Here is a 24010-nt window from a genome sequence, read left to right as displayed (position 1 = left end):
AAAACTGAATTTCTATTTTACAAGTGATTTGCATTTTTTCCCTCTAATTTTTCAAAGTATTTTGTAGTAACTTAAGATAACTTCTGAGTCAGTACAGATTTCATTTATTTATTGCTATTTTTGAGACAAACTCTAAGATTTATTTTTCTGCTCAGCCCATGTGATAACCTGTAAATTTCCATTATCTTATGGTCATTTAAAGGTGGTTACTGCTGTTTAAGTGCTACTTTTAAGCTCATATTTGCACAAAATTAAAAGAAGCTAATTATTAGATAAATAAAAACGGCTATAATGTATGTGAGTGACAGTTTTTTATGTACAGCTTTAAACGTATCTTTTTGGGCGCCATTGTGTCTACATTTCCCCCATGTTTTCACAATTTTTACAGTGCAATTCTACATTTTTATTTTATTAATTTGGTCAGAAAAGAAGTTTAAACAAGAAAAAATGCTCAATAAATGAAATATTTCCATTTTGGTTTGGCAACTCCAGATGTTTCTAGTCTGCTTTGATTGTTTCTCTCCCCCACAATGAACTTGAAATCAAGTTTTCCGTTTTTCTGGGGTGTTTCAATCCTCCCTCCACTTGAAGATTTATAACTCGGCCTAAACAGAAAGTGGCACATTAACTGGGGGCCCCGGGGAGCTTCTCAGTATACAGCCAGGGGCCACAGAAATACACATTTCATCCCTCAGCCAGCTTGCCGCTCAAACGCATTTTTCTGGTGCCTCGCCTCACATTAAAGCAGGTAAAAGGAATGAATAGCTGCAGGGGTGGATGGTGGATGGTGAATGAAGCGGGAAACACCCATCAGTCCGCTGCAAGTCTCAACTGAGAGAGAGCGAACAGCAGAGGAGTGAAGCTGAGCAGAGAAAGCAGCATCCAGATGGGAAGGCAGGCAGTGTCGCCTTCAGATTTAAAGACGGGCTTCATCAAGTCTCCGAGGCGAGGTCGAAGCTACTATTTTCTCCTGTACATTTATGTAAAAGTCACCAGCGTACAGCTTAAAATGCTCAGTTTAATGCTCAGTGTATTTGCTTTTGGTTCGTGCGTTTAATCCATTGAAAGCATGCGTTAAAACGACAATTATTTAATTTTTAATCTTTTGCAAATAAAAGGCAGTAAATACAGAATTTGTGAAAAATGTCACTTTCAGACTCCCACAGCACTTGTTCACTTGTATAAAATGCAAAATAATGAGGATTTAAGTCCTTTACTGAGCAAAACAAAATTCAAACTGTCTAAAATTGTGTTAAAGGCTTTTTGAAAAATACATATTTAATTTATTTCCACAGAAAATCTCTTTGCCATTGACTGTTGTTAAAACCAACACAAATCTCTCAAAGAACTATTTTCATTAGTTCATTTTTCCATTCAAACTTAATTCAAACTGAAAGTACAGTGAAATAAGGAGGTCTCATTTACAATGCAGCGGATGACAAACGTATCAAAAGACAACTCTGGTAAAATAATATAAAAATATCAGGGCATTTTCAATTTTAATTGAGTCAAGATTTCAACTGTTCTGCAGCTTCTTTCAAGTTGTAGATGCACGGTGAGTAAAAACATCTGCATTGTAACCCAATGATTTCTTTGATAAGAGACACCATTAAAACACATTAATGCGGTACAAAAAACAACAATTGCCTGGAACCGTGTAACAAAAGACTTGGAAACTGCAAATGTTAAGTGCATTACTGTACAAATCACTGCATTAAACTAACCACTATTGATACAATTGGAATTGGAATTAAAATAATATGATACAAAATTTATATGATATCAAGCATATGATAAGTTTATTTAACTTTTATTTGGAAAAAGTATGCCCCACCTATAAAATTAAAATATTTACCCTAGAAAAATCATAAAAAAAATTTCTTAAACAAATAATTATGGTTATAAATACAATAATGAACTGTTAAAATTAGAGCATGTCAAGTATTGCTGAGTTACAAAATAGTTTTGTACATTTGACCCTTTGACCTCTTTTAGTTTGAAAAAGTATGCCCCACCTATAAAATCACAACATTTATCCTTGAAAAAAAGTCATCAAACCATTCTTATTTAAAAAAGAAAAAAGATTATATATACCTTAAGAAACTATTAACTTTAGATCTTATCAAGTAGAAGATAAATTTATGTGACAAGTTTGGAAAATTGACCTATTTGACCTCTTTTCTTTTGAAAAAGTAAGCCCACCAGTACAATTACTGCATTTATCCTTGAAAAATGGCCAAACCACCATTAATAAACAAATAATTATGATCATAAATACAAAAAGAAAAGCATGGCTGCTCAGTCATATCATTTCTGACACATGAAATCTTGAAAAAAATTTGTGGCAGAAATCATGCCAATCAGCCAAACAAAATGGCCTTTCGCTGAGCACAGGTGTGTGTTATGCACGTGTACATTATGTACAGATACCAAATTGTGTGACCTGAATATGTAGCAGATGGCAGGGAATTGATGGGACTCGGAAACACCCCAACAATTTAATCAATTGTTCCTTGTGTCATTTTCGGTGCATAAGTCTTGATAAGTCCACAATGGTGGATTTGTAGTAGGATTGCAATCATGTGATCATCAGCAGGCAGCTGATGTAGTGTTCACTTGTTGTCATAGTTACAGTGACACTATGCAGCTATCTCACAATGATGCAGAAATCTTTACCAAATCTGTGGATCCAGTCGGGTGAAGGCAGGGGACACCCTAGACAGGTCACCAGTCTGTCGCAGGGCTACATACTGAGACAAACAATCACTCTCACATTCACACCTACGGGCAATTTAGAATGATCAATTAACCTCAGCATATTTTTGGACTGTGGGAGGAAGCCGGAGAAAACCCACGCATGCACAGGGAGAACATGCAAACTCCATGCAGAAAGATCCCGGGAAAGCCGGGACGCGAACCAGGGACCTTCTTGCTGCAAGGCGAAAGTGCTAACCACTACACCACTGTGCAGCCCGGCTCCACTTCCTTGGCGGAGTAATAAGGGACTGTTAAAATTATATAATTTTGTGGCATATGCATTTACACCAGGTTCTCTTAAATTTGACCTCTTTAATTTTGAAAACCTATAAAATGAATGCTTCATATTGATACCATAAAAGTAGATCATATCAAGTATAAGTTTTTAACTTGCAATATTACATAAAAATGTTGAATACTGAACAGATTTTCATTTTGTAAATGTTATTTTACATTACATGTGTAAATTTTTATTTTATGTTTTGGTGTTATTAATGCTTTCATCTATTTCAATAATACAGAAAATAGACAAATTCATAACACATACAAAAGAAAAATCCGTGATATTCCAGATTTTTATTTATTTACTGATTGATTTACTTTGGTCATATGTGACTGCACAACTTGCCAAAAAGGCTGGACTATATTCCAGCGAGGTGCACCTGGCAAATGTGACATTTTATTTTGAAATGCGTAACCGGGGCAGCAGCGCCTCATCGTGTCTGACTTGTGCGCAGGTCGACAGCGCAGAGTTGGTGAACAGAGTGGATCAGAGTCGCTGTTGGGGGAGTAGAGAGCGCGTCGCACAGCTGTCCTGAGGAGAGCAGCGGAGCCTGGAACCGTCTGACCCGAGAAGGTACGGCTGCTCTTTTACGCACAAACCTCTTCAAAAATTTACGCAGCTCTTGGAGGAACCTTTTTCTTTCTCCACGCCGCTGCGCTTCACGCGTGCTGCTGCTGATGGCGGCTCTCACCTGTGCTGATTCCAATTAAGGAAATAAAAAAAAACAACTTGCTTTTATTTACTATTTACTGTCAGCACAAGGTGGTTTGGCAGCGACGCGGTGTTTGTTGGAACCGTGGTGCGTTTTTTTGTGCGCAACAACGGATTATTACTACTGTAGCAGCCACCTGACTACTGATTGATCCGGTAGGTGCAAAAACACCACATGTAAAATGATCCTCAGATGCTGTTTTATAGGCTGAATCTTAATTCTAAAGCAGGTGTTTGAAATTTTTAATTATTATTTATTTTTTGTATTCTGAAGGCAGAGCTGCTCCCAGGAGCCTCTAATCCCAACTGTTTTTAATACCTCCATGCTGCCACGGTGCAAATGCCAAATTGTAGCAGTCAGACATGGCAATAAATAAATGAAAATTGCCTGGAATTAAAAGTTGGCTGAAGCATTACTTGGAAACAGATGCTTTTTTTCCCTGAGATTCCTGCCTCCAGTTATTTAAGAAAAGTGTTTTTAATCAGTATTCCATGTGTTTGTGTTGCTGCATCTTCACAACTCTGCAGGGAGGAATGAATGTTCCTCATCCTCGATGCAGCTGCATGTGTTGGAGAAGCACAAATTGTGTGTCATTATTGCAAAAGAGAGGGACGAAGCACCTGCAAGCTTCATTTGAAAGGGATTTGAGGGGCGCAGAAGGCGACTGTGAGCACTTTAACAGATCCTTTAGAGTTATTGAAACCACAGGGCCTGTTTGGATGCATTTGCAAGTAATTGTAGGCTTTACTACAAAATGCATCCACAGAATTGATTCAGTCTGACCCAGATCTCAGTGCTTTAATGTTACAACCCTCCTCTTCTTTCCCCCCCACAATCCCCCTTTGTCCTCCTTTCTCCCTGCACCTCATCTGCTTTTAACCATCATTTCCTCCCTCCCTCTCTCTCTTATCTCCCTGTATTTCCTCCTTCCTTCTGCACAGGTGTTTCGTGTCCTCCGGTTCTGCTCGTATCAGGATGCAGCTCTCAGTCGGACTGAGTCTCTGCCTGCTGGGCTTCATTCTCGTCTCAGTTTGCCCTCAGACAGTGCATGGCCAAGGTAAGTGCCTCTGCTAGCGTTGCTTTCCATTCCAGGGCCAAACGGGGTCAACGAGGCCGACGGGAGGTTTACCACACAGCGCCAAAAGAAGCCTTAGTGAAGGACCAGCAGGGCCAACCGCAGAGTTCCCCAACTGTAACTCCCAACAGAGCCCTCAAACCCAACGTTGAACTGTTTCTACCTGACACTGTCCATAACCCTCTGACCTTCAAGTATTTTTTGTTTAATTTTATTTGTTCCCGTCACATTTTTATTCACTGTGGGCTCATTTTTCCACTACAATTTGAAGTCCTGCACTATTATGTAAACAGAAAAGAACATTGCTAGATGGTTTCATGTGCTCTGTGTAAACACTTCCTGCAGTTCAGTCAAAATGTCCCCAACTTTTTGACTAATTGCTTCACAATTGCACCAAAGAGTGCAAATTTTTATAATTTTTTTTGGTTACACATTTGGATGAGTGTTTACTCATACTACATTTTAATTAGTTTCCATACGTCTTTCATCTATTTTTTTTGGCAAATACACCTTGCTGTTCAGCTAAAAAAAATCCCAAATTTTTGACTGTTGCTCACAGCTGAGTTGCTCATGGCTTCACAGTTGCACCAAAGACCTCAGAATTTTTTGTTTTATTTTCAAAATCCAATTAATGTTTACTACTATTACATTTTTAACTTGTTTCCAAAAGTGTCGCCTCTTTGCACACAGTTGAGTTACTCATGGCTTCACAATTGCACTGAAGAGTGTAGATTTTTCTATTTTAATTTTATTGCCTTTTTTTAAAAAACAGAATCTGATCAGGGTTTACTCCGGCTACATTTTTACACCGCCTGCAGTTCAACCGAAAAGTCCCTGAATTTTGGTTGTGACTGTTGAGTAGAGCTGAGTCGCTAAGTGCTTCAAAGCTATAATGAGTAGTGCAGAATTACTTGATGTTTTTCACCGTGTCTGATTCAAATCTGATTTATTTTGGCTGTTTTTTCATTTAGGAATGTAGAATAATGTGATTTTGATAAAATATCCCATTAGGAGCTTGGATTTGGTTAATCTTACCAACAGAAATGGAAGGTATAAACCATTTTTTTCCCTCCCTTTTTTAATGTTTCTAGTTCTGATAAACGGTGTAATTTTGGTCATCTATTCCTTTTTTAAAATTGCCTTTTTTCATCATTTTCTAACCTGCTGCCGGAGGTTCAGAGCATTAAGCAAACATTCACTGTGCGTTTTCATTATGGAGCTTTGTAAAGCTTTCATCACTGGTGCTAAATGCCAGTTTCCTCATGGAGTTCCAGGTTTAGTGATTGTTAAATACAGATTTACCCAAAGATGGCAACCTGGAGCCTTAGAGACCTTAAACAAGGTTTTCTGCTTGAAAATTCTCTACAACTTCCCAGTATTGTGCCAACGAGGGTTTTCTTCCCATTTTGGTGTCAAATGAAGCTGGGCAGGGATTTCCATCAGGACTAAACAAGGCCAAATACAGCCTGGTTTCCACATTCACTTAAACAAATAAGCTCCTTCTGACATTATGACAATAATTATGAGTGAATTGCCTGCTTGGTAAACCTCAGCGTGGCCCTGTAGGTGGAAATGCAGGCATCATCCTTTATATTCAGCAGGTTTCACTTCTGAATTTTAGTGTGACACAAGTTTGATGTGCAGCTTTGCTCTAAAGAAACTGACTGATGTTTCGAAGTGTTTCTCTTTATTTAATTTGAACTTTTAATGTGTATCTGTCTGTGTCAAAGGGAAAAGCCTTGATGCCAAAATCAAATGTGTCTTACTGTCTGCAAGGCAAACTGGTTCGCTGTGGCACATTAGACCACCGCTGTAATTAATCTACACATGTTTAGCCAACAGTGTTTATTCATTTTGGTTTATTTTAAAGGGTTCAGTTGGAATTCTATTGACAGATGTTTGTATGACTCTTAACCCTCTGAATTCTGAACAGTTTCTAGGTGTTTTTATTGCTCCTGCCATGTTTCTACTCATTGTTGGCTCATTTGTAAGTCCTGCATCTCCATGGAAACAGCACAACAATTGTGAGATTGAAAAAAATCTGGAATTAAAATATACAACATTTTTAAAGTGACCACAGCTGTGACCAATATAGAAAAGAAATGCAGATTTTACCTGCTATAGATATTTTACTACTTACACAGCCTGCAGTTCAGCCAAGAAGTCCCTGAATTTTTGTCACATGACTGTCAGTCGTAGCACTGATTTATTTATTTATTTGTTTTAGTATTTTTTAAAGAATCTGACCGTTGTTTTTGAAGAAATTTTAAATGAGACCTGTAGGAAAAAAGTTATTTTGGTGAAAAATCTTGATTTTAACCTCAGAGTTGGTTAATTTTTTTGTTTTCTTGCATAGCATGTGACAGATGAGTTGTTCTGAAAGTTAAAAATCTGACAGTTCTTTTTTATTTTTTACAGTTTCTGGTTATGAATTGTGTCGTTTTGGAGATTTTTCAAAGATACACATTTTAAACCTGCCAGCTGTGTTTTCGTGGTCAGAGGGTTAACTAGTCATAAATCTAAATGTAATTTGTTAAAATGTCCATATCAGCTTACTAACTTCATGTAAAGCAGTTTTTTTGTGAATGTATCTGCACTTCATTGGTGTGTTTTACTGTAGAGCCTCTCCATCTGTTATACAAGACCTGTTTGTGTAATTAAGTTTTCCTCCTTTCTCATTCTGCCGTCAATCTATGAGCTGATTTCACCCCATTTAACTCGTTTAACTTAATCTGCAATTAATACGTAACCTCACTGATTGGCTCATTAGGGAGAGGCAAGACTCCTTAACACCATTATTGTAATTAACCAGCTTAAACACCACCTTTTCTGGACTTCTTCTGTGGGAATGCGATGTGAGGGATTGATATTCATGATGCGTGCTGAATGAGCTGCCCTGAATGAGGGTTTCCTTATTATACAGAGGACCTGACCGTGGATCTCGAGTCAAGTTATTGCTCCTGTTTTTCAGCTGTAACGTGTCGGGTGTCACGTCTGGTATGAGGTGGGAAAAGAAGCACACTGAAAGATTGATGTTTTTGCTCTGAGCAGTCAGGTACTTAAGCTGCACCCAAACACTAGCATTTGCTGGCGAACTTTCAAATCTTTTTGGCCGTTGAGCCTGAAGCAGGACCAAACCTGCTCCAAAACCGAAGCCTGACGACACGCTTCCATAACCGTGCGCTCAGACTGTGGCCTGACACCGTGCCACACCATAATAGCAGATGAGGGGTGTGAAAGGCCATCATGCAGTTAGCTAACTTGGATAACTACTGTGCCACAAGCTGCTTTAAGACAGTCAGGGGTTACCGCTGTGATTCTGATTGGCCAGCTGCGAATCAATCTATAGATGATGTCATTGCAGACCTACCTGTTTACTATAATAATCTACATGCTTTAATCCAATTGAAGGTGTAAAATGAACATTTCCACATTAAAATATCTTAAAAGACCAGTGTTGCATTATCCCAATTGTTGGAAGGTGTGTTCAAACTTAACTTGGGTGATTAAAATAAGGGAAATGAGCACCAGTGAATGACACTTTATCAATAGAAATATGAAATTCACATGGAAACCACCATAAAAATCCTTAACAAAGACGTAAAGTTCAGTTGCAAGAGCAAACTTGAGTACTGTGTCATCAAACTATGTCTTTTCGGAATGTTTTAACAGATCCATTACAATAGAAACTACATACCGCGTGTTTAAGTCATATTTTAAATAAGGTGGAAGCTTAACAGAGGATTTATTTGTCAAAATAACATAATCCATATTTTTTTGGCTCATGCTACATACTTCGACTCTAAATGCACCATCGTTATCCACTCATATGATACTGAAAAATTAGGGCTTATGAATACGATTAACCCTCTGAATCCTAAGACCAATCTATGACTTTAAAAAGCATGAAATCTTTAAGTAAAAAAAAAAAAAAAATCTCAAAGGACACAATTCATCAGCCATAATTAAAAAAAAATAAATAAATTGGAATTGTTTAATTTTGAACTTTCAAACAGTCCTTGAACTGCCCATCTGTGGCATACTGTTCTGTTGGACCAAATCTAAGCTTAAAATTGTGATATTTAATCAAGTCACTTTATATGTCTCATTTAAAAAAAATCACCTAAAATCTACCATTTGCATGAACCAGATTCTGTAATAGGCAAAAACTTTGGGCCATTAGTAACTCCACTGTGACCAACAGTCACGTAACAAAAATTCAGGGACTTTTTGGCTGAACTGCAGGCTGTGTACTTTTATTTATTTATTAGTTTCATGATTTATGTTATTAAAACTTTGTTTTACTCCACAAAAAGACGTTTTGAGTTCTCTCTACTTCTCAACAGGACTTTATATATGTAAAAATGAGCCCACAGTGAGAAAAAATGTGACGTGAGCAAAAAACAAACAAAAAACATCCAAAAACTGCTTGAAGTTCAAAGGGTTAATCAATTGATTATTCATTTGATCCATAAATAAACAAAATAATAATAAACAAAAGAAAGAAATGTTGAAGTTGAAGCCATTAAATATTCATGAATAAAACATTTACATCATTAATTGATTATAAATGAATAGTTGTTAATGGTTTTATTCTTTCAGTTGACTCAGTTCATTGAGTTTTAGCTCAGAGTGAGAATCTGTTTATCTCCAACAAGTGTTTACCACTCAGTCTTCAGAGACAATTGGCCCTGTGAGCTTGTGCGACACAATAACTCACAATAAGGACAGTCGCTGGGTTTTGGCCAGAGTACGAGCAAACTGAAAGCAAACCGCAGCATTCCTCAGTGAAGAGGCCTTAGAGCATTAGCCTCGGCTACAGCGCTGACCCAGGAGGAGCCCAGGAGTTATTGGAGTACTTTCACTGGGAAACTCCACAGTGAAAGTACTCCAATAACTCCTGGGCTCTCTTTTCAAATGAGGTGAGACGTAAGAAAATGAGAGATGTGGAATATTGTTTACTAAGACGCTGTTGTGCTGCATGGAAAGGTGTGCTAAAGCTGCTATTAAGTAATTACTTAGTCTAGTTTTAAAATACTCATCAACTCAACACCTGCCACAGAATCCCTGTTTTAAGCATTAAAGGTCAAAGAATGATTTTAGTGGCTCAGTGCAGGTTTTGGAGAAAGATCTGAGGTTTTTCTGAGGGAACTTTCTGCAGTTTTCTGTCCCTGGAGGGGAACCGGGCAAAGGGAATGTGGTCAAACATCAGCGTCACTCTGTCGTACTTTCCTAGGCCACTGACATTCCAGCCAATGTGATCAGAAGCTGAGGAACAAAGAGCAGACACCTGTTTTTCTCACCCATGTTCCACAATACCAGAAAGTCTATAACGTATAGATGCAATAAAAGTGGCGCCCTCTGCCTGAAACAGAGCCCCCTTCCTAAGCCCGCGGTGTCACATTTAGAGGGAAAAGCGTAGCGTGCAGTGTAGTAAGAACCCTGATGTGTGATAATGATTTATTGATGTTGAGATGCTTCGTGTAGCATCTTTAAGTGAGTCTGCTGGCGGCAATAACAGCATTAAAGACACAAACTAAAAGTGACTTTGAGTCGGAGGAAAACTTTGTATCTCTGAGATTCTCGCTCACACGTGCGATTGGCTCTTAAGCGCAATCCTGCTGCTAATTTAAAATGCACTCCAGACTTGTGGAATCCACGGCGAGTGGGACAGACGTCTCGGCAGCAGTCGACTCGGCTGTTTGCACAAGATCTTCCATGAAAAATAGATGAGAATTAAGTTTTGTATCTCAGCTTTGCGAGGCCTTTTGTCTTGGCCGGGATGTTTGCTCACCGTCCAATACTCGTCTCTGCGTGAGAACACAATCTCCCCGAGAAGATCCACGGCTTCCTGTGAGTGTGTTTGTGTGTGCTGCAAAGGAAACGGCAGGTTTCTTAAGAGGTGTGAGAAAAAGAGCAACGAGGTATTTCTTCTTCTTTTTTTTTTTTTTACACGCGAATATAGAGATTTGCTCGCTTCCAGCTGCGGTCGAACATGCATAATTCATGTGCACGCGTGCCGAAGTGAATGCGCTCTTACAGGAACACAGTTCAACCATACTACAAACAGAGAGGTACGAAATCTGCTTCTCGAATCACTCGGGATTTGAGCAGCTCTCTCACAAGACAAGAGAGTGTCCTTTTGTTTCCAAAGCAGAGAGCTAAACCCTGAGCTGAAATCCCCATCCAGCCCTCATTCTCATCCGCAGGTTGGTGAGATAATTGGTACAGTATTCCTTATGTCTGCTTGTGTATAAATATATTTGCCTGCTGTTGAATGCACCGGCTTCCCACTGAGGATTATCCTTCCTGTGCTGAACTCAAGTTTCTTTGCATACCTACATGAGTAGTTTTCTGCAGATAATCACCTGCATAAAAGAGGAGGTTCACTCAAAACGCAGACGAGGTTGTGAGCGACACATCTTTAGCAGCTCAGATGGATCCTGGATTGTGCATAAAGATGCAAGGAAGTGGATAAATCGGGTCAGAAAGGCCACTTTCTCTTCAAAGTTTTCCAAAAAAGCGTTGCAAAAGCCCAATTTGCTAACATCCACGGACAGACAGCATGTGTGCACTTTGTCCCAAACAGCAATAAACTTTCTAAAAGGTGCATTTTCTAGACTCAATTAGTTTTTCTCATTTTCCTTGTTTTGGGTGAACCATTCTTATAAGCCTCTTGTTTATTGCGCTCCAGAGCATCAGAGCTACACCAGACGTCAATCACCGTGTAGGTATTTAAAGAGCAGTAGCAGCAGCAGATGGCTCACCTCATAACGAGGACACAAACACACAAACAAGTTTGTGGGTTTCATATCTTATTTTCCACCCCCTGGCTTTTTCTGTTTTTTTTTTTTTTTTTTTTTTTTTTAATAGTTAACCAAAGTAAACCGGGGAATGTGTTGCTATGAGATACATATTTATCATCTGGGATTTGGCTCTGCTGGTGTGAAAATGATAGGGTGTTGTGGGTTGTTGACCCTGGAAATGTGGTTTCTGCCATTGCAATGCTTTACAATAGCCTCAGTCTGGTGTTTTAACCCAAATCTGTGTGAAAACACAACAGTACTTTGTACAAATGCAGGGAAATGTGATTGTAGTAGGAATAAATAGTGTTGCTGCCTTTTCTAAATGGGGTTACGCACAGATCGAGGTTATTGTAAAGTGTAGTTGTGAATTGTGCAGCTTGTTGTACATCTAAATACTCCTGCCAAGAACAGGAGAGGAATAGTATAGAGATGCTATTCCAGTGCCTTTCCCTTTGGTGCCCTTTGTTCTGTTTTTTTTTTCCTCCTTACAGTTAAATGAAAGTCACATTCACTCCTTTTGGTTATCCTCTCCTCACCCCTGATGAATTTCAAAGCACAGAGATGCAAGAAAGGAAAAAAAAATATATATGAAAGGGAAGAAAATGAGATGAAGACAGGGGAGGGATCAAATGTGTGGAGAACGACAACAGGCACAGAGGAGGAGACGCTGGAGAAAATGAATACAGGGAGAAGATAGAGGGAGGAAAATGAGGGGGGAGGTGGTGGGAGGCCTCCAGGCGGCTGACAGGGCCAACAACTAATCAGGCTGAGAGGCAGGGGCGTCACTTTGATGCAGCCGGTAAGACGAGCACCGAAGAAGAGCTGTCGCGCCCCACAGAGACGAGGCAGGCAAGTCAGTATCTGAGGAAACGAGGATGAGGAAGAGGAGGAGAATGGGACTTTTGGGGATTTTTTTTTAATATGACATCTGTGCAAACTAATCTCTCCGATGTATATCCTCCGCTTGGATGAGATACAATTTATCCTTCTGTATTTTATTTTATTATTTTTTTTAAATTTCCTCCTTTCCTAACTGTTTAAAACCACAGATGGAGCCTCGATGCCACCATAACTCTGGAGGGAGTTCAATCTAACTTAACTCACTCGCAGTTGTGTGTTGTTGCTTAGCGGATGGGTAAAACAGAAGGAGAGCAGACTCTGTTTTGTAAAACATCCTTAGCGGTGATGCTGTATACGACTATTGAAGGATTCAGAGACCTTTTGGTCACTTATAGTGGCAACAGTTTGAATCCACATGTGTTAACAGTATGTCTACAGTTAAAAGCATCAACATATATTTCAGAAATCATATATTCTGCATTTAAAAAATAAGGGCTGTAGTGAACCAAAATTTTGGTGGACTGAAACCATACCAATCAACTGGTCGTGAGAAAAAACAATCTATACTTTATATGTAGGTTAATTAAGCACTGTATCTGCTAGCCTTATTAACCTTAATGAATTCAAATCAACATAAAAAGCTAGTACAAGGGTTGATCAGAAAGTTTAGAGACTATACACCATTTCAAAACTTTGATTGAAACTTGGTAGCCATCCCCTCTAAAGTGGTCACCTTGTGCAGTGATACTCTGCTCCCAGTGCTCCTGCAACGCTTGTAATGCTCCCTGGAAGTCCTGCTATGTAAACACGTCAAGCACCATCTGCCATAAGCAGTGAATCTCCTGAACTTTGTCAAAACAGTGAATCTTCACTTTCCTTTTGAGGAAGAGGAAGAAGTTACAGCGTCAAATCTGGTGAGCAGAGCGGTTGGACGACGACAATTGTGTTGCTGTGGCCAAGAAACCAAAGTGTAATTACCACACTGTGATTAGGTGCCCAGCACATTGGAGTACTCACATGCTACTGTGCCACAGTTCAGGTTGTTTGAGTTTTGTCCTTCAGACACCTCAGGAGAACTCTGCCTTGACAGTCCGACCCTGGAGGACAAATTCCTGATGCACAACCATGTGAACGTTGAAGAAAGTAACCAACATGCTCCTGGAGCTCCTGACCTGATGGCCCAACGAAACTTTGGCTCTCGCACTGTAAAAACTGCAGTTTATTCTCCTGGTGGGAGCTGCAGACTCACCTATGATGATGATGATGATGATCCTTGATCATCCAGCATAGACTGCGATGTCCAGTGTGAGCTCATTGACGAATAACGAATGTGCAACAACCAGTGGCCATAAAAACATCTGTATCACAGATCCTTATGTACATAGTTGTATATCACATGACTCCTGACTCTCGACTTTTAGTGATCGCACCTGTTGTATGTACGTGACCATGATGTGACCCACAAACTGCTTCATAAACACTTTTTGATCAACCCTCATACTCTAAAAGACCAGTATGCACCTGCCCACATGTGATATATCAACTCATATTAGCAGTACAATAACTATTTTGGACTATAATGCAGATGAGTTAGCTGCTATTTTTAAAAGGTCTCCCATGTTGATTGTTGAGCTGTGATGTACAAACTGCAGTTTGTAATACTTACACTTAACTTTTTGGCCACAAAATGCAGCCAAACCGATGATTTCTTTGACATTGTGTCTGTCAGTTTGGAGTCAACTCCAAGCAAACATCTAGTAAATAGTAAATAAGTTCTAGCAGTCATAATTATGTTGGACCAGTTGAAAGTTAAGAAAGGGTTTTCACAGGTAGTCTGTTCCTCCCATCGCCAAAAATATGGAATTAATCCTAGAAAGCCATTGAGCTTTTCTCCGAATTAAAGTGACACCAGCAATTTTTCCGACCATTGAGAATTTGTTGATATAGACCGAGCAGTCAATCAGTCCACCTGAAGACTACAGCCGTACAAAACTCTAAAACGAAGCAGTTCATGTATTTTTACTGCCAACCACAACAACAGAGTTGAACTCCATCCATTCTTATGGGTATAATCCACTAATATACATCAATGATGGCAGCATTTTTTCCAATTTTAAGACATATGGATTGTGCATGCTGAGGGCTGTTTATTCACTCATTCATCATGCAAGTATTTACAATACATTCGAAACTGACAGTTATTGTGTTATTCAGTTAATTTTCTTGTTTCTCCCTCCAGTTTCATCACCACGGAGGTTTCGTGCCAAAGTACTGAGCCCCACCAAGCTGCATGTGTCTTGGAAAGAACCAAAAGGAGAGTTTGAAAGCTACAAGGTCCTTTACAGCACATCACCAGGTAAGATCCACCGGAAGGACAGGTCTGAACTCTCTGTGTTTAAGAAATGTTGCTTTCCTGGATCTTTAATCGCAATAGCTTTTCATAGTTGATACCTTCAACTTTAAATAATCAAAAAACTGGTTTTGCACATTCAGTTGTAACTGGTTGGCTTCAGTAGCTTTGGCACAAAGCACTTGGTGCTCGCAAGATAAAGAAGAAACTAATTCAACAGATGTGAGATTTGCTTTAAAATTAAAACATTTTAATCCTTCACCTATTTGATACTTTATTAAGTGTAAATGACCTGAATTTGTGGTGAGAATTTATAACAAACTTGGCAGAAGTGAAACACAATGTTTGGAATTAGTGACTCATTTATAATAATAAAGCTGCAAATGTTTCAGAAATCTTTTGTTTTAGGCTTTAGTTTAACAGACTGCTTGGAGCTGGTGGAGAACAAGCTTTTCTGAACCCCAAGCAGCTTCTTGGCATTTTTTTTGGGCTGATGTCATATTTTAACTCACTGTGGGATAATTTTTCAATGAAATGTAAAGTCTTACACCTCTGTGGAAACAGAACAACCTGAATTTCTTTGATTATTTAGTCAAAAGAAAGTGTAAAAATTAGGACTGGACCCAAATATCCGAATATTCGGTCGTGACGGTGGTATCCGAATATTTATTTTGAGATCCGAATATTCGGATTCCATCTCACCCCCCCGCTAGGTCAGCCCTAGTAAAAATCTGGTATCATGATGGACAAAATTTTTTCAAATGCCCACAGGTGTTGACAATAATGTAAAAAATGGTGACTCTACATACTATAGATAGATGTAGATTTTACAACTTACATTGTTATTTTGTTTCTATACTTTATTAGTATATACTGAGAAAACACATCCTGCAGTTCAACCAAAAAATCCCAGCTTTTTTATCGTACCGTTGCTGCCAAGTCACTCATGGTTGTGCTACAGAGTGCAGAATTTTTGTATTTTTATTTTTTTAAAATCAAAAATGGTTAATCCCAGTTAATCTTTGAAAATGTTTTAAATAAAAGATGAAAAAAAGATGACTTTAGGCTTAGATTTTAGTTTTCTGACTGAAAAATTTCCAAGACTGTTGGAAAGTTGAAATCCACAGATGGTTTTTACAGTTGCTCACTAATAAATGGTGTTAACTTGGCATTTTTTTAAAAACAGAAAGACGGAATGCCTTTCAAGGTCAGAGGTTTAGAGGGTTAAACTTTGTTGGGAATTTTGACAAGGAATCCGCTGTCTTCTCCTGTACAGTCCTGCCTGGTGTTCACACAGTAATCTTTATTCACACCTGGAAGCTGCGCGGTGCAGCCTCTGGAAGTGATGGATCGGTTGTCTTGTTGTCTTGCTCAAGGGTCCCTCAGCAGCCGTTGCTCCATCAGTACTTGTGGTTAAAAGCTGCAGCAGCGTCGGACACAGACTGCAGGTTAATGGGAGATACTGTCTTTTCACAAATCATGTGCCGCTTTCTGGTTGGACAAAAATTCTACTTATGTGCCGGTTGAACCTTTTCCCTTGAGGGAGAACAAATCAACCTTTTTATGTGGTTTTCACTTGCATGCTGGTTCATAATTCACTCTGCAGAGACGTGGAACCACACACAGGGTCTGATGGCACCGATAATAGGGTTGTCCGGGTTCCTGCTGTGGAAACCTGAGTTGATTGCTGCAGACACCTTTGGGTTTATTGACAGAAACGTCAACGAGTTTGTTTTTCAGTTTTGTGAGATCCTTCGGCCCACTGAACAGTGATGCGGTACGGCTTAGCCTGTGTCTGGAGTGTTGTTAAAGAGTTCATTTTGCATATAAGTGGATCCAGTTCTGGTGTTATTTGAAGTGTTGTTGCGAAAGCGCATGAATATCAACCAGTCTGACACAAAGTACAGACTTTGAATGACTATAAAGTTGAATCTACACTTCTTTAAAGCTTAAAATTCCATAAAAACTGAAGTGGCTCTACATGCTATTGATAGTTTACAATGTAGATTTTTAATTTGTTTCCATACTTGTCCCCTATCGGCTCTGTGTAAATTTGTTTCTAAATTTGTACATTTCTATGTTCGTCTTGCTCTGTGTAAACACTGTCTGCAGTTCAGCCTAATTAAGCCATTATGTCCTTGAATTTTTGCAAGTGACTGTTGGTCACAGCTGAGTCATTAATGGATTCCCAGTTGCAGAGGGGATCGCAGAATTTTTAGTTTGTAACAGAATCTGGTTTATTTATAGAGTTTATTTTTGGTGAATTTTTAAATAACACATGCAGAATAAAGTGATATTGCTGAAATATCATGACAATCTAAGTTTTTGTTCATTTTTCTGACAGAAATGCACATCACAAGTGAGTAGTTCAAGGATTGAAAGTTAAACATACATCTACTGTTTAGGTTTTTAAAGTTTCTGGCTCTGATAGATGCTTTTAAAAGAAATAATATGCCTTTTAAATCCACAGGTCGGTTTTTGAGCTCAGGTTGTTTGGTTTCATCAACACGCAATACAAGTCTTGAGATAAGATTTATTTGAAAGGCAAGCCTGCATACGTTTCAGCCAGGTGTATCTAATAAAGTGGTAACTGAGTATAAACTGCCACCGCACCTAGAAGCAGACTTGCACCATCACTGTCATGTTAGCAGCAGTACAGACGTTTTGATGCAGCAGCAACATTCAAACTGGTTTCTCTTTGTCTGGAATCTTCACTTGGAAACACAGGCATCATACTGTTTTTATTGCCCCCACAGAAATTAAATCTATGCCATGAATTTACTGTAATTATAGGTATAAAATGACGAGGTGTGTGTAGTATGTGCACTTCCTAGGCTGCTTTGTGATTATATGTAGGGGGTATTGCTCAGTTTGAAACCTGTGGCCAAGTTTTTTTTTTTTTTGTTTGTTTGTTTTATTGCAGTGAGTGAAAGCAGGTGCACTGCAGACATTTTTACTGTTTACAATGATGCAATAGTGTGATTAGTTTGTAAAGTACATCATGTGTCATAAGGGGAGCTGTTATTAAAAGTTTAAATAAAAGTCTAGACCCCAACAGGGAGCAGCTGGTGAAGGCTGTGTGCGTTGTGAATATTTTTAATGGTGGTGCAGGTTGTTGAATGACTGTTAACCCTCTGAACTCCAGAAACCTGCCAGTGAGTTTAAAATACATTTTATTATTTAAAAAAAAAAAAAATCACCCAAATTAGACTATTTATCAGAGCAAGAAACTGTAAAAACAGGGAACAAAAATCATCTGATTTTTATCTTTTCAATGCTTCTTGAACTTCCAATTTGTGACTTTCGGTTATTTCTGGAAAATTATTCACAACTAAGTGTAAAAATTAGATATTTAATTAAAATCACTTTATTCTGCACATAAAGTTAAAACATGTGCATAAAGTGTTTTCCATGTTGATGTCATGTATATTTAGATTTTTGCAACACTGATAATCAAATCCAATCAAACTCAACTTAGTTTTTTTCTGTTTTATGGTCAATGTTATTAAAACTGTAATATACTACACAGAAACTTCTAGTCATGATTATGCTATTTTGACAGAGGAGCAGGACTTCATATTGCAGTTAAAAATGAGCCAACAGGGAGTAAAAATCATTCAAGCTGTACTACACTATGGCAGTTGAGTTGTAATATTGGATTAATTTAGCCATAACAATTTGAAATCAAACAGCGCAGAGTTCAAGCTTTTCTGTGGAGTAACATATATACGTGTTTAGAAAATAAAAATTAGAATTAAAGCTGAATTTGCATAACAGAGCAATAAATTTTACCGAGGCAGCAAAAATCAATTCAAACTGATGCAACAAAACATATAATACATATAATAAAGCATTTATCAATATGTTCCAGCTTTACAGTAAGTTAACAAATGTATAAAACCGCCGATCTTGATTTTTTTTTTCTTCCTGCAGTGATAGTAAATGACTGACCTCAGGCAATAAAATGCGCTCCAAGAAATTAAGAAAATCAGCTCTTGCGCACTTTGAAAATCCACTAAATTCCATAACATAAAATTTTGAAATGTCTGATGAGGTTTGTGGTTTTGAAATGTTTTGGTTGAGGGAATTTCCTGAGAACACACCTTGGAAATTGCAGTTGTTGTCTTTTATAGACACCTGGTGGAACTGCCAGACCGCTGAAGCCTTTTTAGCAGGTGTTGCGTCACCTGATCAGCTCCTCTGATCTGACTTCATAGAAACCACTAATTAAACCATTTAGAATGAATATCAGCAGATAGCAACTAGTGGCTAAAGGATCTCAGCATGTTTCGTCTTTATTTTCTCTTCCCTCATTTCTTTTCTTTCTTGTCTGGTTATTTTTCCTACTGACAAAGGCATCAGGGTGCAAAGAGATGGTTTTATTGGAGTGTAAAACAGTGCAGCTGCAAGGGCTGCTGTTAAAATGATCCTCTATTCTTGTTACTGTTATGACGGAAAGCTTTAAGAATTCATATTGTTAAGGATTCCAAAGGTTTCCAAAGTAAAAGCCAGGAGGAAGCCTGGAGATAAGGGAGTTTTCGATTTTGTGCTATTAGTTTGTACGGTACTATACCAGACAACGAACCCGCCGGCAGGTTTTGAGGTTCAGATAATTAACTACATATAATTGATAGAAAGTCTGACGTGGTGGTGGATACCTGCCAAAACCTACAGCAGCTTAGTGTCAACATTTCTTCCTCTGAAGTTATTATTTTTCCACAAGAACCAACTATCCTTCTAATTCCAACAAATTAAGCTGGCTTGATTTCTAATGTCAGAAAAACTTTCACACTCTTTTTTTTGCTAAGGTTGGTGGGTGGACTTTTCTTTCTTCTGTGTTAATGGGGCATTACTTCATGCAATATATGGCTCGTTACTTAAACATTCATAAATATAGACAATATGTGCCTCTTCAGTCTCATTGCGCGTCAAAAACTACACCAAGAACCTTAAAGGAAGATTTGACCCTTAAAGAATCTGTCACATATTTTGAGGACTTTTTTTTCTCAAGCCAGTGTTTTCATCACTACTTACTACCAAACCATGTATGTGATAACTCACTATGATATGGGAATGACTTCAACTTTCCTGTGACATTTGCTGTCCTCCCTGCTTACTATGTTACCAAATAGTTTATAATAGACTTGTTCCGCCAAGAGAATTGAACAGACTGTTGATTTCTGAGCTACACTGAACTACAAAAGATGATATATTAAGCAAAATAATGCCACTTGGTTTCCATTAAAGAAAGATCATGCAAATATAGTGATGGCGCTTCCTGAGAAAAGGGGGAAAAGTCGCTTCTCTTCAAGTTTGACTTGGACAAGGTGCGATCGAACAGCTCTGGGAATGTGCATGTGAAAAGCAAAATTTTGTTGTTTAAATTTGGTCCCAAACCCTGTTGAAGTAGTCTCCTTGTGCAGTGATACAGTGATCTTCGTGCTCCTTCCAATGTTTAAAACGCTCTCTCGAAGTACCATTCTGACCACTTGTAGATTTTGTTTTGCAGTTTCATGCTGGATCTGAGGAAACGTCGCTTTCTGTCTCAAACTGATCCAACTTTCATGTCAAAGGTCCTCATTGGTGACAAGATTTACAATGGTTTACAAACCAGAGAACAAATAGGAGTCTTAAGTGGAACAATCTGCAGTCTCCAAGACTGAAGAAGGTGCGTTCGGCCACTTGGAGCGTGCCTGTTGACTTGTTCAACATTTACGTGGTTGTATATTGTGGATTTGTCCTTCAGGATCAGAAAGTCAGTGATAAGTTCCACTGTAGCGTTTTGAAGTAGCTGAGAGAGAACATTTGGCATAAATGTCCTGAACTGTTTGTGCCATTTTGCTTATATGTGCTCAGACACAGTGCATTGAAAATGCATGTTTTTTTCCCGACAACCCAATTTTCTATGCACCTTACTCGTCAAATATGTCTCCCTGAAATGTCTTCCTCTTCTCCAAAAAGAAATTTAAGTTCCCTGTGAAGGAGAACCAGTATCGATATGCAGATGGTTCTCGACTTTATTACCTCATAGGACTTCCAGGGAGCGTTTCAAACTTGGCAGGTGTACAGTGATCGCTGTATCATTGCAAAAGGAGATGACGTTCAAGGGTAGAATGGACAAAATTGAAGTCTGGTTGAGTTTTTGCTTTTCATAGATGCAAACTCTAAAGTTCACACTTGCGCCTCATACATTTTGACGTATGGACATTCACTGATTTGACCTGGGAGTCATAATTGGTTCAATATGGTAAAGTTGACTTGTAAACCTTCGTCACGTGTTGAATATTAGCCAATGAAGATGAATACTGCGGAAAGTAAGTAATAAATGGCATCTGTTCATTGTGTTGGTCTTTTTCTGTTGAGACTGTTTCTGACTGGTGACTTTCCAACGTTCAACCACTTTTTATACCTCATCTGTGGTGAAGTGTGAAGTTTTTGAGCTTTAAGTTTGTATTTATGTCCATCTGTCCATTAGTCCCATTCCAATCTGTGCCATATCCCTTTAACGCTTCGAAAAATCCACTCCTCCATCCAACCATTTTCTTCTGCTTATTGAGGTTGGTTCGTGGTTACAGCACATGAAGCAGGTCATTCCAGATGTCCTTCTCCCCAAAAATGTTTTCAAGTTTCTCCTGAGTAATCTAAAGGTGTTCCCATGGCAGATGAGATGATATGTAATCCTTCAAACAAGTTCTGAGTCTACCCTGATATCTCCCCAAAGTTGGATATGCCTGGAAAATCTCCAAATGATGAAGTCTAGGAGGTACATGTGCTAATCAATTGCCCAAATCACATCAGCTAGCTTCTTTCAACTCAAAGGAGCAGCAACTTTACTTTGATTTCTCTTCTTTTGTTCTTCATTTCAAACCTCACCTATGGTAATGAGTTATGTGTCTTGACTGAAAGAGTGAAATCTTGGATACAAACTCCCACCTTTAGTGAATTTGTAGCAGTCATCCTCTTGGAAACAAGAAGGAACTCATCACAATTTTGTGATTAAAGGTCGCTGTGGCCTCATAAAACTTGTTTATGGCCATAACCTGAGAATTTATACACCAATAATGAAAACATTTCACACAAATGTCAAATTTTGATCCCCAAACTCCAAAGGTCAGCTTCACTGTAACATCATAATGATCTGCAAAACCCATTTCTGTCTTAGTCCACACCATAACTCATGAACAGAGGCAGAGATTGATGTAAACTTCAATTTGACTGGCTGGGCGGTAATTCTAGTTTTACCTACTTCACCGCTGGATGCACCAAACCAATGTGATCCTGAATTTTTGAAAGTGAAGCCAACCTCTTCCAGTAGTGCTGCTGTCAGCCGGCGGTGGAGTAAACCTGTAGCTTGTGGCGTGGCTTGGCTGCCTGTTTGATCACAGTAATGGAGAAAATGTCAGATAAGGTGCAGTAAGCACAGAAAGCCACCGCGAAGGAGAGTCGGACGGGCGGATGGATGGAGGGAATGACAGGAATATAAAAAAAGATGAAGACGCTGTAGGGCAGGATGAAGCTGGAGAGGCAAAAGGAAAGAGGGATGTTTGACTGCAGAAAGGTAAAAGAAGTGAGAGATCCAGGCAAAATCTCATCATCTGGAGCTCTTGTCAAAGAAGAAAAACATTGTGTTCCTTCTTTCTGTTTAGGTTTTTTTTTTTTTTTTTAACAAATCATTGCTTCACTTTCATGTAAATTGAAAACTTGCTTCAGTGCAGAGTGTAATTTTTTCTGGCTCTATATGTAAGATAATATGTAAACAATGAGGTTCCCCTTTAATCCTCTGTCACACAATGTGCTTTTCACTCCAACAGTAATGAGCACTTCAGCCTCACATATGCCAGAAAAGCCTTCCTGCCTTTTTCACAGTCCCCCCAGATATTGAAATATTCTTGACATTTCCACCAAAGCGCGATGGCCTCATTTCTGAGACAAGCCCACACAGCTCGCTTTGCAACATGTCGCCTTTGGGGAGCGCTTAGTTTTGGAGAAATGAGTAAAAAAGCAACTGGAAATAGGAGGGATGGCTTTGTGCCACCTGGGCTAAGTGAGTGACGATCATCTTCTGGCTGTAGGCTGGAGTTACTGCGAGTGTAATGAAGGTGGAAGAGCTACACTCTGTACACAGCGTGTAGTTCAGCGCGGCTTGATCGAAAAGTCACAGATTTTTTTGACATATGGCTGTTGGTTGCAGCTGAGTCATAAGTTGTCAGTTGTGCAGAGGAGCGCAGAATTTTTAGTTTTTTTTTATAGAATCTCAATACTTGTGAAGAATTTCTAAATATGACAAACAGAATAAAGTTTTTTTTTGTAAAATCCCAATTTTTAGTTTTGATTTAGGATTTGTTTACAGATGAGAGGTTCAAGGACTGTTGGAAAGTTGAAAATCCCACAACTCCTTCTTTTTTTTTTTTCAGTTTCTGGCTACTTGCACATGATGGATTTTTTCTTTTGTTTTATTAAAGATAACTTGAAAACCTTTCAAACTCGCTGGTGAATTTTGGGGGTTCAGTGGGTTGATGCATATCAATGTGAGGTCCTTTCTTTATTGTTGTTATTTATTATTATTATTATTATTATTATTATTATTATTATTATGATGATTATTATTATTATTGCATATGATTTCTGTACGTACATTTGTTTGTGTCTGTCATTGTTGTCTTAAGATCGAAATTATTACACGTGTGCCTTTTAATATAGGCTAAAGTGGTAAAACGCTGTTCAGAATAGCTCAAAATCTTGAAGCTTTAATGCTCACTTATTAGACTTAAAATTTAAGTATAAATATCTTAATTGTAGCATATCCTCTTTTTGTCATTCAAGAGTTAAAGGAACTAAATCTTGTTCAAAAAGTGGCGCAGCGTGTTGTTTTTTGCTGTCAGTCATTTTGTTGGAGCAGCTGCTGACAATTAGATTGGAGAAGAAAGTAGCTTTGGGATACTGACAGTTTGAAAAGATTTATTGATCCCAACTGGAACATTTGTTCTGTAGCAATAGCGACAGTACGAGAATGAAATAACAAGAAAAAAAAAGACGTTAAATTTGTTCACACCGAGAAGAGCAAAGAAGGAATAAGCACAAACTCCTAACCTAATTACCATGTGTTGCTCTGATGATCTTGGACTTCTCCGTCAATATCTGTGGACTTGACAGACTCTCTTAAAGCCAGAATGTAGGAACTGATGCT

General features: G+C 38.6%; 1 protein-coding gene across 1 annotated transcript in view; it reads left to right on the top strand.

Annotated features, from left to right (window-relative positions):
* Positions 1 to 3471: 3471 nt before the first annotated feature.
* LOC111571909 (collagen alpha-1(XIV) chain) overlaps positions 3472 to 24010 on the top strand; it is a 245817-nt gene continuing 225278 nt past the window's right edge. Inside the window, exons 1-3 of the mRNA XM_055017695.1 lie at positions 3472 to 3613; positions 4694 to 4809; positions 14713 to 14829. Of these exons, the coding sequence (XP_054873670.1) occupies positions 4728 to 4809; positions 14713 to 14829 (199 nt within the window). The 5' untranslated portion in view covers positions 3472 to 3613; positions 4694 to 4727. The remainder of the gene's footprint in view (positions 3614 to 4693; positions 4810 to 14712; positions 14830 to 24010) is intronic.

This window comes from Amphiprion ocellaris, chromosome 15, assembly GCF_022539595.1.
Source record: "Amphiprion ocellaris isolate individual 3 ecotype Okinawa chromosome 15, ASM2253959v1, whole genome shotgun sequence".
NCBI lineage: Eukaryota > Metazoa > Chordata > Actinopteri > Pomacentridae > Amphiprion > Amphiprion ocellaris.
Note: the sequence above shows the minus strand (reverse complement) of the source record. Positions and strands in the feature narration are given on the sequence as shown.